The following is a 14,955-nucleotide window of genomic DNA, read 5'->3' on the forward strand; positions in this document are numbered from 1 at the left end:
TCTTAGTTACAGTTTAAGATACATTAACCAATGAAAGACACAGACACTTAGGATGTAGAAAGTTGATAAAAATAAACTTTTCCCCCCATCTAACTGTAATGCTTTGCTTTATGACATCATTCTCCAAGCATGACCGTCTAGTCTCTTAATGTAGCTCTTAATATTAGTTATTTCTCTGATGCAGACCCAAGGAGCAGATGAATAAGTAGTTCAGGCCCAGCACCGCAGGAGCACACCCTAGTGCTTGCTTGTCCTCCGTGGAGGAGCACAGCCTGGTGGTTAGGAGCACGGGGCGCTGCTTGGATTAAATCTTGTTCAGTGTGTGATCTTGGATGAATTACTCAATAGCTATTTGCTTTGAATCTCATGGTTTGTGAGGATTGTGTAAATGAAACCCATAAATGTAAAGCTTTTAGAGTAGTAGCTAATAAGTGATAAGCCCTCAATAAATGTTAGTTTGTATTAATGTTGTTGAAAGAGGAATTACCTATTTGTTTCATAGTATTTCTTTTATTCCTTAGGAGTAAATGAATGGCTGGACCATTTCTTTGATATTTCTAGGTTAAACTTTGAATAATTGCTTGGACAAGATGATTCTTATAATATGGAATTACATTTTCTCTTCCTGTAATCATTGCTTACTTGGATATAATTTCCTACTCAGGTTTTAACAATTTTTTTTGTTAAATAATTTTTTTTTGTTAATAATTTGGTTGCCAGACTTTACTGTTTTTTTTTTTTTTTTTAATGTACTTTGGCACACAACAGACAGTTTGCCGCCGCCCCCCCCCCCCCCCCCCCCCCCGGGAACAAACCCTGAGACAAGGATTTAATGATTTAATTGCAAGTGGTTTACTTGAGAGGTCAAGAAAATATCAGCAGTTGAGTGAGAAAGTGAGATGGGGAAGAGAAGGCAGCCAGAAAAAGCTCAGTTGTCAAGCTGGTTACCTCCATCCACAGCAGGAACGCAAACCTGCTGGGAAAACTCTGGGGGAGTCCATGGGAACCACCCTTCTCAGAGTTAGCCCACCATGGGGACGTGCGAGCTGAACTACTTAAACTCCAGTCCCCTTTGGTCACAGAGTAGGGTGGTGCGTGTTCATGCCCCAGCACGCTGCCCCGCTGCACAGCAGGCAGAGCAGCCAGGGCCAGGGAAGCCCTGCAGGAGAGCAGTGCAGGTGGGACAGGTGGACCTCAGGCCTCCAGCTGTGCCCAAGTGGAACAGGTGTCTGCTGCACCATCCCATTCCCCAGTGTCCGTTCCACATGCCAGATACTTCCCAGAATGAGTGATGTGCTGGTGTTGCTTTTGATCCAGGAGCTGATTTAGTAGGGCTAGAATACATTAACACTGCAAGGAATGTATGTCCTTTTCATGCCGTAACATTATTGTAAAGGCCACCTGCTGGACAATTAGTTGCTGGGACACTAATCTCCATAGCAGTCATTCCCAAACTTGGCTTCTCATCAGATTCGCTGGGACTTCTTTAAACTTCGGATTTGAGGGCCTGACCTCTGCCCACCAGAATCTTCCAGGCTAGAGCCCTGGAGTCCACTCATGGCTTTCAATGACTTCTCATTATTGTAGAATTAAGACTGTAATTCTTGGCATGGCCTACAAAGTCCTGTGTCGTGTGGCCCCTGCCTAGCTCTCCAGCTTTGTCTCTGCGGGCTGTTTGTTCGACTTAATGCTTCCGCCATCCTGATCCTCAGGCGTTGTTTTCCCCTACCTAGAACTTCCGTCTCTGTCCTCTCCTGGCTGATCTCTCATCTTCAGGCTGCAGATAAACTGTCCTTTCCTCGGGGAAGCTTTCTCTGACCCTCCAGACTGTAGACCAAGTCCCTCATTCCGTGCTTTCATGTCACACGTCCTGATGCCTTTGACGTTTTTGTGTAAACACTTCTTTGGAGTCCATGTGCTTTGTTTGATGACGCACTTCCTAAAGGCAGAGGCCACATCTTACCTTATTCTCTGAGTTACCTGTGGCACCCAGCATACTACCTTGCATTCAGCGGTGACCTCGAGTCGTCCATCAGTCTTCAAAGCAGACTTATCAGTTATGTAGCCTAAGAGGCAGTAGCCATATGCTTTTTTTTCACTCCTACGTTCTCAACATTGTGAGATCACCACACCAGATATCTAAGGAGTGATTATGAAATAATGAGATAAATTTCCCAAATACATACCTGTACTCTTTTATTAATTAGGGTGGTGTTTCCCAAACAACTGTTTAGCTCTCTGGCGACCCACACAGAAAATGATACCAAAGAAATGACAACATTTACATCACACACCAAGGAAATGGATGAGGCTGCCTCTCAGCCACAGAGAGGGGCATGCAGGGCTGCAGGACTCAACGTCTCCGGGTACTCGGACCCTAGGGCTCAGGGTATCCTCGCTGGGAAGCTCTGCCACGTTACGATGGCTCCCACCTTGGGTCCTCTTGTAGGCATGCTGAATGCTGCTTGGATCTGTTTTCCTGCAGAGACTTGTCAAATGGGTAGATTGAATTCCCACTGCCTATCTAGATAGAAATGTGGGCACACAATCCTGTCCCGGTTATCCATTCATTCATCAGAAGCCTAAGGAGCGTCTGTGGTGCGCCGAGTGCACTCGGTGGGAAGGTGCTACCCTCGCTGGACGGCGGCAGCTCGTCACGGTGCTCCAGGCAGCTACCAGTGAGTGGCGTAGCTTTTCCTGGGGACAGGTGACTTAAGTCTCTACATGTCTGCAGACAAATAAAACAATATGTGTATTTCTCTATATATCTTAGTAAAACTGTAGGTCTCAAACTTTGACTTGCAGTAGAATCATCTGAGATGCTTATTTAAAATGTGACTTTTGAGGCACCGCTCCCAGAGATACTGGTTCAGGAAATAGACGGTACATCCAGTAATCTTCGTTTTTAACAAAGGCTCCCAGGTGACAGATGCAAGTGGTCTATAAACCAAGCTTTGGGAATCACTACTGCCTGTAAACACCTTTCTCTGGAGTAATAATTCACAGTGAATTATCAGTTGGGGAACGTTGGGCATCCATCCCACATAGCCTTACTCTCACGAAATCTGTCCTACAGCTGCTTGTAATTGTGTTCTAAATTAGGTGCTATCTCTATAAAAATCACTTGTTTTAAGCTCCCAAGTTGTTTAAGCCTGCTTAGACATAACCACCGAAACACGATAAAGCATCTTTAAAATGCCTGCCAAATGCTTGTATTTCCTTGCAAGGCAAATGCCCACCGCTAAACTGATCTAATGACAAAATTCAGTATGTTCAGTTAATCACAGGCCATTAAAATGGCTTCTCAAGTTGTAGGACCAGCATTTCCACTATGAGAATTGCACAGAGCAGTGGCAGGAATTGCAGCCATCAATTGATTTATATTTTTAGCACGAATCTAATTTTGTCAGTCACACCAAAAGCCAAGTCTCTGTACCCTATTAAACAGATGGGAAAACAAGCTAACATAAAATATGAAACTATAAGCATATATAAATCTATTTACTTTGCAAAACTATCACATCAAGCTGCATAAAATTTAGAGCCAAAAATTCTAAAAGATTACAAAAGTTGGTTAGTAATCTTTGGGAACTTGGTTTTGCCTCCTAAGGCTTTCTGGATCAGCTTAGTGTTGAATATTGAAGAAAGTAATTTCAGTGACTAGGCATTCTCTGGCTATTGTAAAATCTCTTTTCCTTTTTTGTTTGTGGGCTGCTAGGTATGAATTAGGAGCTGTGGAATTTTTTAAATATTCCAACTCTTGGGAATCTGAGTCAAATCTGTGTAGTTGTTTCTGTGCACCAAAAAGAAGCTCAATTTTAGTTAAAACACTCATAGTTCTAATGCCAACCGCTGTGACACCAAGGCAGCTATTCAAAGTGTAAGGAAAAGATGACTGTGTTATTGTTATATGCCTGTGAGGTTGTTGGAACAATATTGTGGCGAGATGTTATTTTATCTCCTTGAGTATCATCAATTCCTGATGCAGGAGACTCTTTTATGCAGAGTAGAAAAGCAATGACATCTGTTCTCTTTTCTACAACAACTACAAAAATGTAGTGCAGTCTCACTCTTATGATACATCATCTTTAGTTCCCAAACCTCACCTTATTTGGTTAGGGCTTTTCATTTCATAAAAGGATTGATGAATTGCTGAAGGGTTTTTCCTTGATATCTTGATAATACCCACTGTATTTATGCACTGTATTCTTTCTATTATATTCTTTCACTAGCATATGTTCCTTATGCTAAAGTATAATTTAATAGGCTTATTAAGCAAAATGTTTTTATTTGTTAGATAAATGGTAAACCATGTTTACCTCTCCTGGGCCATGTTTATGAAAACATCATTCAGTAAAACTATTGCCATTATATCATCTCGAAAGGAATTTAAACTTAAAACTCTTTATTCGAATGTTAAACGTAGACATGAAAGTTTTGTTTCCACTGGTTTTATTTGCCATCTTCTCTGAGTCCCTTTGAAGGTGGTGACCTCCTTGTCCTGAAGCTGTTCAAGCACTGTCGCCACTTCATTTGTAGGTGGCATTTTAGCGGCTGTTTGAGTATCCTTTTAAAGTTCCTATAACGTGTAACCCCTGAGATTCTCATTCACTGATTTCTTGCCTGTGAGTGACTGACAGCCCAGAAATTTAAAAAAACAAACAAACAAAAAATCCTAGGGGCATGCAGAGACATCTTTCGATGTTCAAAACAGAAAAACCTGCATTTTTTATAGCTCTTTCTCATATTCAGTGTCCCCACTTGTTCCTAGGAGGTACAAGTCCTTTTCAGTTCCTCTGAAGCCCCTATGAGACTAGAATTAGCTGTTTTGGAAAGAGAGAGGTGGGGTTATTTTAAGCTAAGCCAAACTAAGTAATGAGCTTTTGCATTTGAGCTACGGTAAGATCACTCTGATGCTGGGGCCTGCCATGACTATTAATCCAAGCTTCCCGACCGGGATGCCCATGTTTCTACATTCTACATTGCATATTCTACTGCCTCCATTCATGCTGGATTTAGAGCTCCATGCTGAAATCAGTAAATCCCTGAATTGAGGCAGAATAATTCATTGTTTCATATTTTTTTCAATATTGCTTTTAACAGACTGGGACTGGTTGAAACATAATTGGTTAGGGATTGTTTTTATATGAAAAATAAGTAAACTGGAAGAAAATACAGCTGCATGCATCAACTGCCATCCTGTTACTATACATTTACTCTTCTAATGTTTGTTTCCCTAATATTTACCACAAAACATAATTAGAGTAAGATAGTAAGACATCTAAAACGTGACACATAATTACAGAGAAAGAGAGAATGCCGACTCTTAAAGAATACATTTTTCCATTCAAGTGGATTCCACTGTCTTAATTAAAAGCCAAATGTTCTCGAGTAAGATTTCACTATGATTGTATTTCAGTTCAGGCTAACGAAATGGCCTGAACTGAAATAAATTGGTTCTTGAAAATTCTGAATCCCAAGAGAAATTGCTATATTCCAGGTACTTTTCTAGGTGCTTTTGCCTACATGAGCTCATTTAATCCCCGAAATGCCCTATGTCATGGAGGTGCTATTACTATTAATACATCCTTATTCTACAAGCGTAGAAACTCTCTTGGTTACAGCCCACACAGCTAGTTAATAACAGATCTGGGTAATAACCCAGGCAGTCCAACTGCAGTCTGTGCTTGGAACCATTGCTCTAAAAGCTGTTGTATTTCCTGCCTTGGGAATGTAAATAAAAAAATAAATAAGTAAATAAACAAAAGCTGTTTTAATAGTTGAAGAAAGCAGGTTACTTAAAAAAAAAAAGAGTAGATAATTTTATCCTGAAATATAAGTAATTCATAAATAGGAGTAGTTGCCATGCATCGTGCTCCTACTAAAGTGCCTGGCTCTGTGCTAAGCCCTTTCTATAAATTATTTTACTCATTTCTTAACATGCCATGTTAAGCAAAGGATTTATTATCCTTGTTTTACTGATGACACAACTGTGAATTAGGGAAGCTAAGTAAGTACCTGCTGAAGGTCATGTGAAACTTGTAAGCAGCAGAGCTTAAATTTGAACCAAGCCTGTTCACTTCCAAAGACCAGACATGTAATCACTGTTGCTGGGCTGCTTTTTCCGTGTTAAGATTCACATACTCGTGTTTCAACAGCTTTTACCTTTTTTTGAAATGAAATTGTTGATAATGAAAAATGTGGATCCAGCAGAGCAGGTCAATAAGTTTTTATGTTGAACAATATTATAATACTAAAATATAGCATAAAAATATTTCTAGTTGTCATTTTAAAAAATCTGTCAAGAGGCTTATCTTATACCTGCAGTCCCCAACCCCTGGGCTGTGGACTGGTACCAGTCTGTGGCTTGTTAGGAACTGAGCCGCACAGCAGGAGGTGAGCGCTGGGTGAGCAAGAGAAGCTTCATCTGTATGTACAGCCACTCCCCATTGCTCATGTCACCGCATAAGCTCCGCCTCCTGTCAGATCAGCAGCGGCATTAGATTCTCATAGGAGCGAGAGCCCTACTGTAAACTGTACACGTGAGGGATCTAGGTTGCAAGCTCCTTATGAGAATCTAATGCCTGAGGATCTGAGGTGGAGCTGAGGTGGTGATGCTAACACTGGGGAGTGACTGCAAATACAGATTATTAGTAGCAGAAAAGTTTGCACGATAAATGTAATGTGCTTGAATCGTCCCGAAACCCATTTCTCCCCCACCCCCATCTCATGGAAAAATTGTCTTCCATGAAACCAGTCCCTGTTGCCAAAAAGGTTGGGGACCACTGTCTTATACTATGCTCCAGAGTGTATTGTAATATTACCCCAAAGTTTTGATGCCCTCATATAATCATATTTTGTCTGTAATTGGAAGACTGTGTGGCTAGAATAACTTTTTGCTTAGGAAGTTAGGAAGTTGAAATTCTAGAACAAGGATTTCATTTTTACATGGAGAAAGAAATTCATCACAAAACCTATTCAACCAGAACTGGTGTAATGAAATTCTTAACTTCATAGGAGAGAGAAATAATGGTTGCCCAATTGAGGGAAAAAAAAATTATTTTAGATAAAATACAAGATTAATAATAATATAGCATCAAATTCTTCATTATGTTGTACCCTTTAACTTCATATAACAAGGATACTTTATTTTGGAAAAATACAAGTGTAAAAATCAAAGAGTAATTGAATCCATTTGTGGATTTTGGTGTCAGGAAGACCTGGTGCTATACTTGCCTTGTGAATTTGGGTTTAACTTCTATACGTTTCAGTGGACATAATAATAGAATCTTCCTCTAAGGAGTGTTAGGAGATATTGGACATGTAAAGAGCTCAGCCAGTTTTTGGCTCATATTATGTTATTAAGAATGTTAACTTTTCTTACTAATACTAACTCCTTCCACATGTCTGCATGTGCTCAATTAGGATTCTGCTCACTCCAGCGGTTCTGTTCACCCATCTATTTCATAATGCCTGTTCTCACAGACTGCACAGATTGACCCCTTCTTCTACCTTCCCACTTTCTAGCTAAAGGAAACAACACACAAGGGGCTTAGTCACTTTTAATTTTAAGGAATTTGCAGAATCAATACATTAATCTGAAATAAAACATTCAATAAACATTTCTTGTGGAGTTCTTCATTTGAATTGTGTTCGATAAGATAAATATCCAAATTTATATATTCCCAGGTTTGTATGAGTCCAATTTAATGAAATGTCATGAGTTAAAATTGAGAAAGTGAAAACTGAACATGCTTCTATAATGAAGCAACATAAGTAACGTAAGAGGACATAGCTTCCATTTTGCTTCTTTTTTTGGGATTATGAGAGATACAGGCATAAAGAAACCTTTTGGGTCAAAGATTTTCTTTTCATTTTCTCTCTCTGTTCTCGCTTAGAAAGTGATCTTTTTCTTATATTTCAGGAAATAAGTAATTGGCATTGTATTTGAACATAAGAGTACAGAGGAACTTTTCTCATGCTTAAGTCTTATATGCCTTCATTTTAACAAAGTTTACTTTAAAGGGATAGTATCCTTTATTAAAACCACAAAAGGGCTACTTGATTATCAGTGGATAATTCTGATCATGAAATATACATAAAATTTTATGACTTAAATTTTAGCCTCTTTTTAAAAAACCAATCACCATCATAATGTCTAGGAAAGTCACAATAACTAATAGGTAACTTATTTTCTTTGACTGGGAAATGTCAATTTTAAATTATATCACTGCAGTGAATTATTCTTTCTAATAAATACTAATATAGCCACCCACAAACAACTTTATTCATTGGTCACAGTATTTACTGGGCTAAAATTTGTGCACTCAGTATTATTTCCGCTTTAATATAAAACAAGTTTGGAAATTCATAGAAGTTAATTTTAGCATAGTAAGCTGATTTTAACATATTGTAATTACCAAGTATAACTTCAGCACTCTTTTTATAGAGAAGACAAAATTTTCTCCCAACACTTCAACTAATGTCCTTTCTCCAATTATCAGTGATATTCTTATATGTGTTTTTACTATAGTTCCATCCCATACTTTCTACGGAGTAAAAGCCCCTATAGCCATTTAATTGGTTTCTCTTGGAAAAAATATTTTTTTATTGCATAATTACAGTGATTCTTCCCCATTCTCAAACAAGCAAGTATTCTTCAGCAGTTGTGATAAGTTGTTTTTAGTATGAACTTAAATCAAGGAGTTCAGGTTCAAATGAAATTTCACATTTGCCCTTGGAAATAATCTTTCTAAAAAATAGCGAACATTTACTTATTGCATGCTTACTGTGTTAGTATCATTGTGCTATATTATTATAATTTCAAGTGGAGAATAAATTAGTGCCTTTGTAATTAAATCTATAGAATTCCTTTTATATTTTGTTGGGATATTTTGTTCCAAATGTATTTGCCCTGTTATTAAAACTTAATAGAAATATGATCTGAATCTTTAAGAAACTCAAATATATTTGTAAGAGTAAAACACATATGAAACAATAGAACATCATAAATATAGAGTAATAAAGCACTGAAGTGTTTAGGCCAGATAGCATATCCTAGATGGTTGGATGAAATTGCAAAATGTGGTTAATTTTGAACCCTGAGAATGGAATACATTGTGTTGGAAATTTTTAAATCCCTGAAATTTAGCTTTAAGAAAAGTATAAGTGGCCTGGAGCCTGTACCTGGTTCCCTTTTTTTCCCTTTTTTTTAAGAGCCGTTTTTGTTCCTGACTTAAGGGGTAACACTCTGAATTAATATTGTAATGGGTCCATTCCATTGTAGAGCATGCCTGGCATGTTTCGTTTAACATTAGGTCATTCCTGGCCGAAGAGGTGGAATCAGTTCAGCCTGTGGATTTGACCTGTTTTAAGCCAGGAAAAGCTCCTTAGAATTGCAATTGATTCCTCTGGGCCAATCTTAGCCTCAGCCCCAAATCCCAAGTGCTGAATAGTATATAATTATTTAATTAAATGGACTTTCAAAACATTTTCTTTCTTTAAATAGAAGTTTTACCAAACAGTACAAGTAAAATTTTTCATGAATACATGTCCCAAATTGTAGTTGAATTATTCAGTAGCTACATTTTCCAGAATAGTTCATCTTAATATTATTCTTAGCTGTAAAATCTTCTTTCTAAACAGTAAATGAAAATTGATAATGAGGAAAACAGGCATTTACAGATGTTATTAGTTTAATTGCTTTGTAGTAGAACTACATGTCCTTTCTAACATTTTAGTGGTCCCATTTCTTTTTAAATTAAGAAAACAAAGTTGTTGAGATGCAATTCTGAACCATTCTTTTAAAAAATGTTTCTCTTATAAAATATTGAAACATGTATTTTTCCCAGAGACCAGCATGCTGATGATGGCAAAGAAGACTTTGAAGAAAGAACAGAAAGTGAAATGAGGACATCACATGAAGCCAGAGGTAGCCATAATATTCTCATATTACCAGTGGGTATTACTATTAATATTCAACAGTCAAAAACTTAACTGGAATACAGCAGTCACTTTTATATTAAAGATAAACTTCATTTGGTTGGCGTATTCTTTTCTTCAGGCAACAGAGGTTTATTGTTCACGGTGAGTATAGTATGTAATTCATAATGATATGGATTCATTTGTGGCCTATAGTAACAGTCTCTTTCACATACCGTTAGACTGCTGTTAGTAAGACATTCTCTTTGGACCTTGTCATACATTTTCTTTAGTATTGTTGGTGTCATTGCTTCTTATGTTGAAGACTCAATTTGCAATGTGTTTTAAAATCTAAATAGAATACGATCTTAATTTAATACCACAAAAGTCAAAGAAAATTACTTGAAAAAATGTTTTAAGTTGTACTGGAGAAAGTAATTTATGTCTTTATTAAAATGATATTGCAATAGCTTAATTAAGCAATGAAGTCGTAATGACTGTTAGTCATGGTGTAGATTGAACTTATAATTTACGTATAACTATATAATTATTATTTATTTTTTATAAGAAAATATCAATCTGATTATGATTTTAATGATTGACCGTGGGGATTTTGCTTTTCATGTGCATAGTTTTGTTTAGATTATTATATAAGATTTGAGAATGGCAGCTAATGACTGCCTGTAATGACCTATTGCATAAGTTATGCATTGATTTCCATATCTGATTTTCATAAAGCAGTAATTTATGATTAACTTGAAAGTTATATTCAGTGCTGTCTTCAACATATTTTATAGTGTTTAATGTAGCGTGGTGTACAAACTCTGCGGATGGCCAGGGTTTGATTCCTACCTGCTGCCTGTGTAATCTGAGACATGTCACTGAACACCTCAGTGCTTCTGTTTATCTATCCAGGGAAATGATGATAGTGTAGCTCCCTCATAAGATTGTAATGAAGATTAGATGCAATAACATTTGTAACCTGCTTAGAACAGTGCTTAGCACACAGAAAGTGCTGTGCAAGTACTTGATTATTTAAAATGTTTCTGATCATTTAAAAAGGAAGAAAAAAATTTATGAATGTTTTGTCATCAGGGCTACATTGAATACTCAAAGGCTTCAGCCTTTCTTTGTGAATGGGGATTTATCAGAGAAGTTAGGAGCACAACCTTCATTCAAGTCTCTGCTCTACCACTTCCTAGCTGTGTGGCTGGCTCTGAGCAAAGTACTTAACCTGTTTGTGCCTCAGTTTACTCTTGTGTAAAATTGCTGTAGTAATAGTACCTATATTGTTGGATTATCTTGAGGATTAAATGGATCAGTGGCTGAAGTTTTCACTATTAGTAGAGTTATTGAAGCTGCAAGGGGGTTTTGGCCTAGGTCCAGTTGCTCATGGCACAGAGACCCCATTATTGAGATGAGAATTGCCAAGGAAGAAAGGAATTTTTTAAATAACAAATACATCTTTTCAGGAAAATGGGAGAAACTGCCTCTAATCCTTCCCCCTGGCTAATGAAGAGTATGGAGCGTATGGGCTTTTTAAGGAGGGCTACATGCACAGGGGCATGTCAGTGAGGGATGGTGAGTCTTGGTGTCAGCAAGTCTGCCCAGGGGCCTTCAGAATCTCCACTCCTTTGTCTTCCAGAAATGCCATCATTTTGGGGAAACGACTCAGAACGATCATCAGGCCCTACTTGCTTGAGAATCTAAAACATGAGAGGGAGAGGATTATAAAAAACATATAGGGGTCATTGAAATTGTACAGTTACAGTAGTAGTATTGTGGAGTAACTGTCTATTGTATGGACTTACCTCATCAATGAAAGTTCTGATGGATTTATGAGGAAGTAATAATTTGATCACATTTTTAGTTTCTTAGTGATCTCTGTAACTTTTCTTCTTCTTTGCTGAGCCAGTTTTGATAATATTTTTTTTCTGAAAATTGCTACTTCCCTTTGTGCCTTACTAAAATCATGAAACTCTTCTGTCAATAAATCAATGCTGTTCTTCTGATGTTTTGTAGAACTTTTTATCAGAGGCCCCAGGGTGATTGTTTTCTATTTTATCGAGTCCAGAGAAGTTTCACCAGGGCTCTTGTGGAGAATACTTAGTGTTTAACACTCCCATTTGAGTCCTGGCACAACTCCCCTTTCAGACCTAAAGCCGAAGTCGGGGTAGACGTGCTCCATTCTCAGCCCACCTTCTTGAGCTTGTAGGTGCTCACCAGCGCCTGTTCACAGTGGACTCCTCCGGTGGCAGAGGCAGAAATAAGTATCCTGGATACTTATATAACATTAAAGGTCATTCAGATAATTTCTAGACAAAAGTAAAAAGTTTCCAAGTGGTAATTTGTTGCCTTTGCAAGGATTAGCAAGCACTAGATCTGGAAATTGCCCCGTGTCACTCCTCTGTCCAGTGGTATAGAATTGAATAGAACCAAAGAACTGGGCGAGCACCTACCCAATTCCAATTGGGGCAGGCGAGAAAAGTGGGACCAGGTACATCTGGTAAATTTTCATCTTAGGAAACTTCAAAAAATACAGAAACCTCCTTAAAAAGTTTATTTTTCATGCGTGTAGATGGTTGGAGAGGAGGGTGGTAAGTGAAGTGACGGTGACAGAAATGTCTTCCAGAGCAAGGGGCTGTGTTTTCTGAAGCTCAGTGTGCACATTTAAAACCTACTCTTCCTTACTCTTGGCGCTGAACCAGGTACTGGAGCCAAAGTCTATCTGCGTTTATGTTAGCCTGTATCACATATTAAAATAAAAACCTGGAGTCATTTTTCTGTGTAATTCAAGGAATCAAATATGAATTCACTCAAAGTTGCTTTATTTATCCCTTTTGGATTAGAATCGTAGGAGATGGCATGTTCTGTGGCTAGTATACTACAGTTACCCCATTTGTCAGAAGATGTCACAGGGCCTCAGGACATCAGTCAGCACAAAACAGCAAAAGGAAGGAGAGTCTTAAAGTGAAGGGTACAAAGTTGGTACTAGGATTGGAGGCATATGTATGTCCAGGCCTGTGTATAGTATCAGGTTCAAAGACATGCAAGAGCTACCACACATAGAGGAGCTTTACGGTTTTAGTTTTAGTTTTAGTTTTTGTTTTTTTTTTTTCATCTTTTTAAAACGGGTCAGTTATTTTTCTAGCAAGCAATATAAGATCATTAGAAATCAACTATGAGTGATGCAACTTTTAGCAGGAAATAGAATGGAGCCACGATGATAGCATGAACAGTGCCAAGTGTTAATGGAACATAAACAGATACAGGATAAAGAGTGTGGCTTTGGAAAAGACTAATTTTGTGGCAGGCAATCAGGATACAAATTATAAAGTAAGACATCTTGTTTTACTCGAGTGTGGAATTAGAAATCTTACCATTTCTTATAAAGCCTGTCTTATAACATATGTACAAATATTATATTTCAAATAATAGCTACACTCCTGGGAATATTTGAGATTAAAGGAATGTTTTTAAGTTACCCCATATTTTGCTAAAAAATACACCTTGAACTCTGCCCAGTTTAAAAGGAAAAAGAATAAAAACAAACTGGTGCCAGTTTACGTAGTTGGTTCATAGTAGAGATTCAATAAAATAGGATGAGGACCTATAACCTTGAGACTGAATGAAATGGTGGAAAGAGGGATAATGATGGCTTTTTAAAAAATATTTGAAGATTTGAAACATTTCATGGGGAGTGGACACTAGAATTTTTCTGTATGAACTCAATGGGGTAGAACCAGAACCAGTGGGTGTTAGCTCCAATAAGATAGACCTTTGACTCAGCATAGTGAATTTCTAACATTCAGAGCAATTCAAACTTTAGGTTAGGCTAGTTAAGAGTAAAGTTATTAGAGAACTTCAACAAAACAGTAGGAAATAAATGTTTAAAATATTTTACCACTTACTGCATCAGAAAGCATCAGATACTTAGGAATAATTTAACAATGGAGAGCCTAATCTAAATCTTAGCTTTTTTTTTTTTTTTTATAAGCCGGCTGGGCAATTAGAAATCCATGTGGGGGAAAAACCAAATATTGATGCTTACCTAATACATAGACAAAAAATAAATTTCAGATGGATTGTAGATCTAAACATGAAAGGTAGAACATAAAGTGTCCAGAGGAAAACAAAGGAGACTCTCTTCATGATCTTAGGGTAAGCAAAGATTTCTTCAGTAGACATATAAAGCATTTACCATAAAAGAAAAAAACGAATCACACATTATTACAATTACTTCTGTTTTTCAAAAGACCCTATTAAAAGAGTAAAAAGGAAGACACAGAGTGGGAGGAGATATTTGTAATACATATTTCCAACAGAGGGCTTCTACTCAGAATATATATATATACATACCATCTATAAATCAGTAAAAAAAAAAGGCAAGACAACCCAATAGAAAAATGGGCATAAAACATGAATAATTCAACACTTCACAAAAGAGGCTGTCCATGTAGACAATAAACATAGTGAAGTTATCGGCTTGATTAGTTAACAAACACAATGATAACCACAATGTGATACCACTAAACACCTACCATAATGGCAATGAAAAAGACACCACCAATCACTGATTTAGATGTGCAGCAGTTAGAACTCTCATACGCACGAGGTGTTGTACAATAGTTTTGGGAAAACTGGCAGGATTTGCCAGGGCTTAATGTACACAAATGCTCTGACCCAGAAGTTTCACTCTTTGGTATATATGCAGTGAATATGCAAAAATATGTTTTAAAAAAGATATGTACAAGGATGTTTGTAATAGCACTGCTTGTATAGTAATTGCCCAGAATTTAAAAAACTCAAATGCCCATTATCTCCAAATTAATTACAGAATATTCACAACCATGAAAAAACTATACAACAAAGGGAAGGTGAACTTCAACTATGCACAGCGCCGTGGATAAATCTCAGAAACATGCAGTAGAGAGAAAGAAGCCAGACACTAAAGTTTCCGTTTTAAATACAATTCAAAAACAGGGTAAATGAGTATGTGGTGTTAGCAGTCAGGGAAGTGGTCAGCCTTGAGGG

At 37.5% G+C, this 14,955-nt stretch overlaps 1 protein-coding gene across 8 annotated transcripts in view; it reads left to right on the forward strand.

The window, feature by feature from the left end:
• L3MBTL3 (L3MBTL histone methyl-lysine binding protein 3) overlaps positions 1–14,955 on the forward strand; it is a 105,423-nt gene that overhangs the window by 81,917 nt on the left and 8,551 nt on the right. For all 8 annotated transcript variants that reach the window (XM_045544341.1, XM_045544345.1, XM_045544342.1 and 5 more), the window contains one exon: positions 9,852–9,931. In XM_045544341.1, coding sequence (XP_045400297.1) covers positions 9,852–9,931 — 80 coding nt within the window. The remainder of the gene's footprint in view (positions 1–9,851; positions 9,932–14,955) is intronic.

This window comes from Lemur catta, chromosome 2, assembly GCF_020740605.2.
Source record: "Lemur catta isolate mLemCat1 chromosome 2, mLemCat1.pri, whole genome shotgun sequence".
Taxonomy (NCBI): Eukaryota; Metazoa; Chordata; class Mammalia; order Primates; family Lemuridae; genus Lemur; species Lemur catta.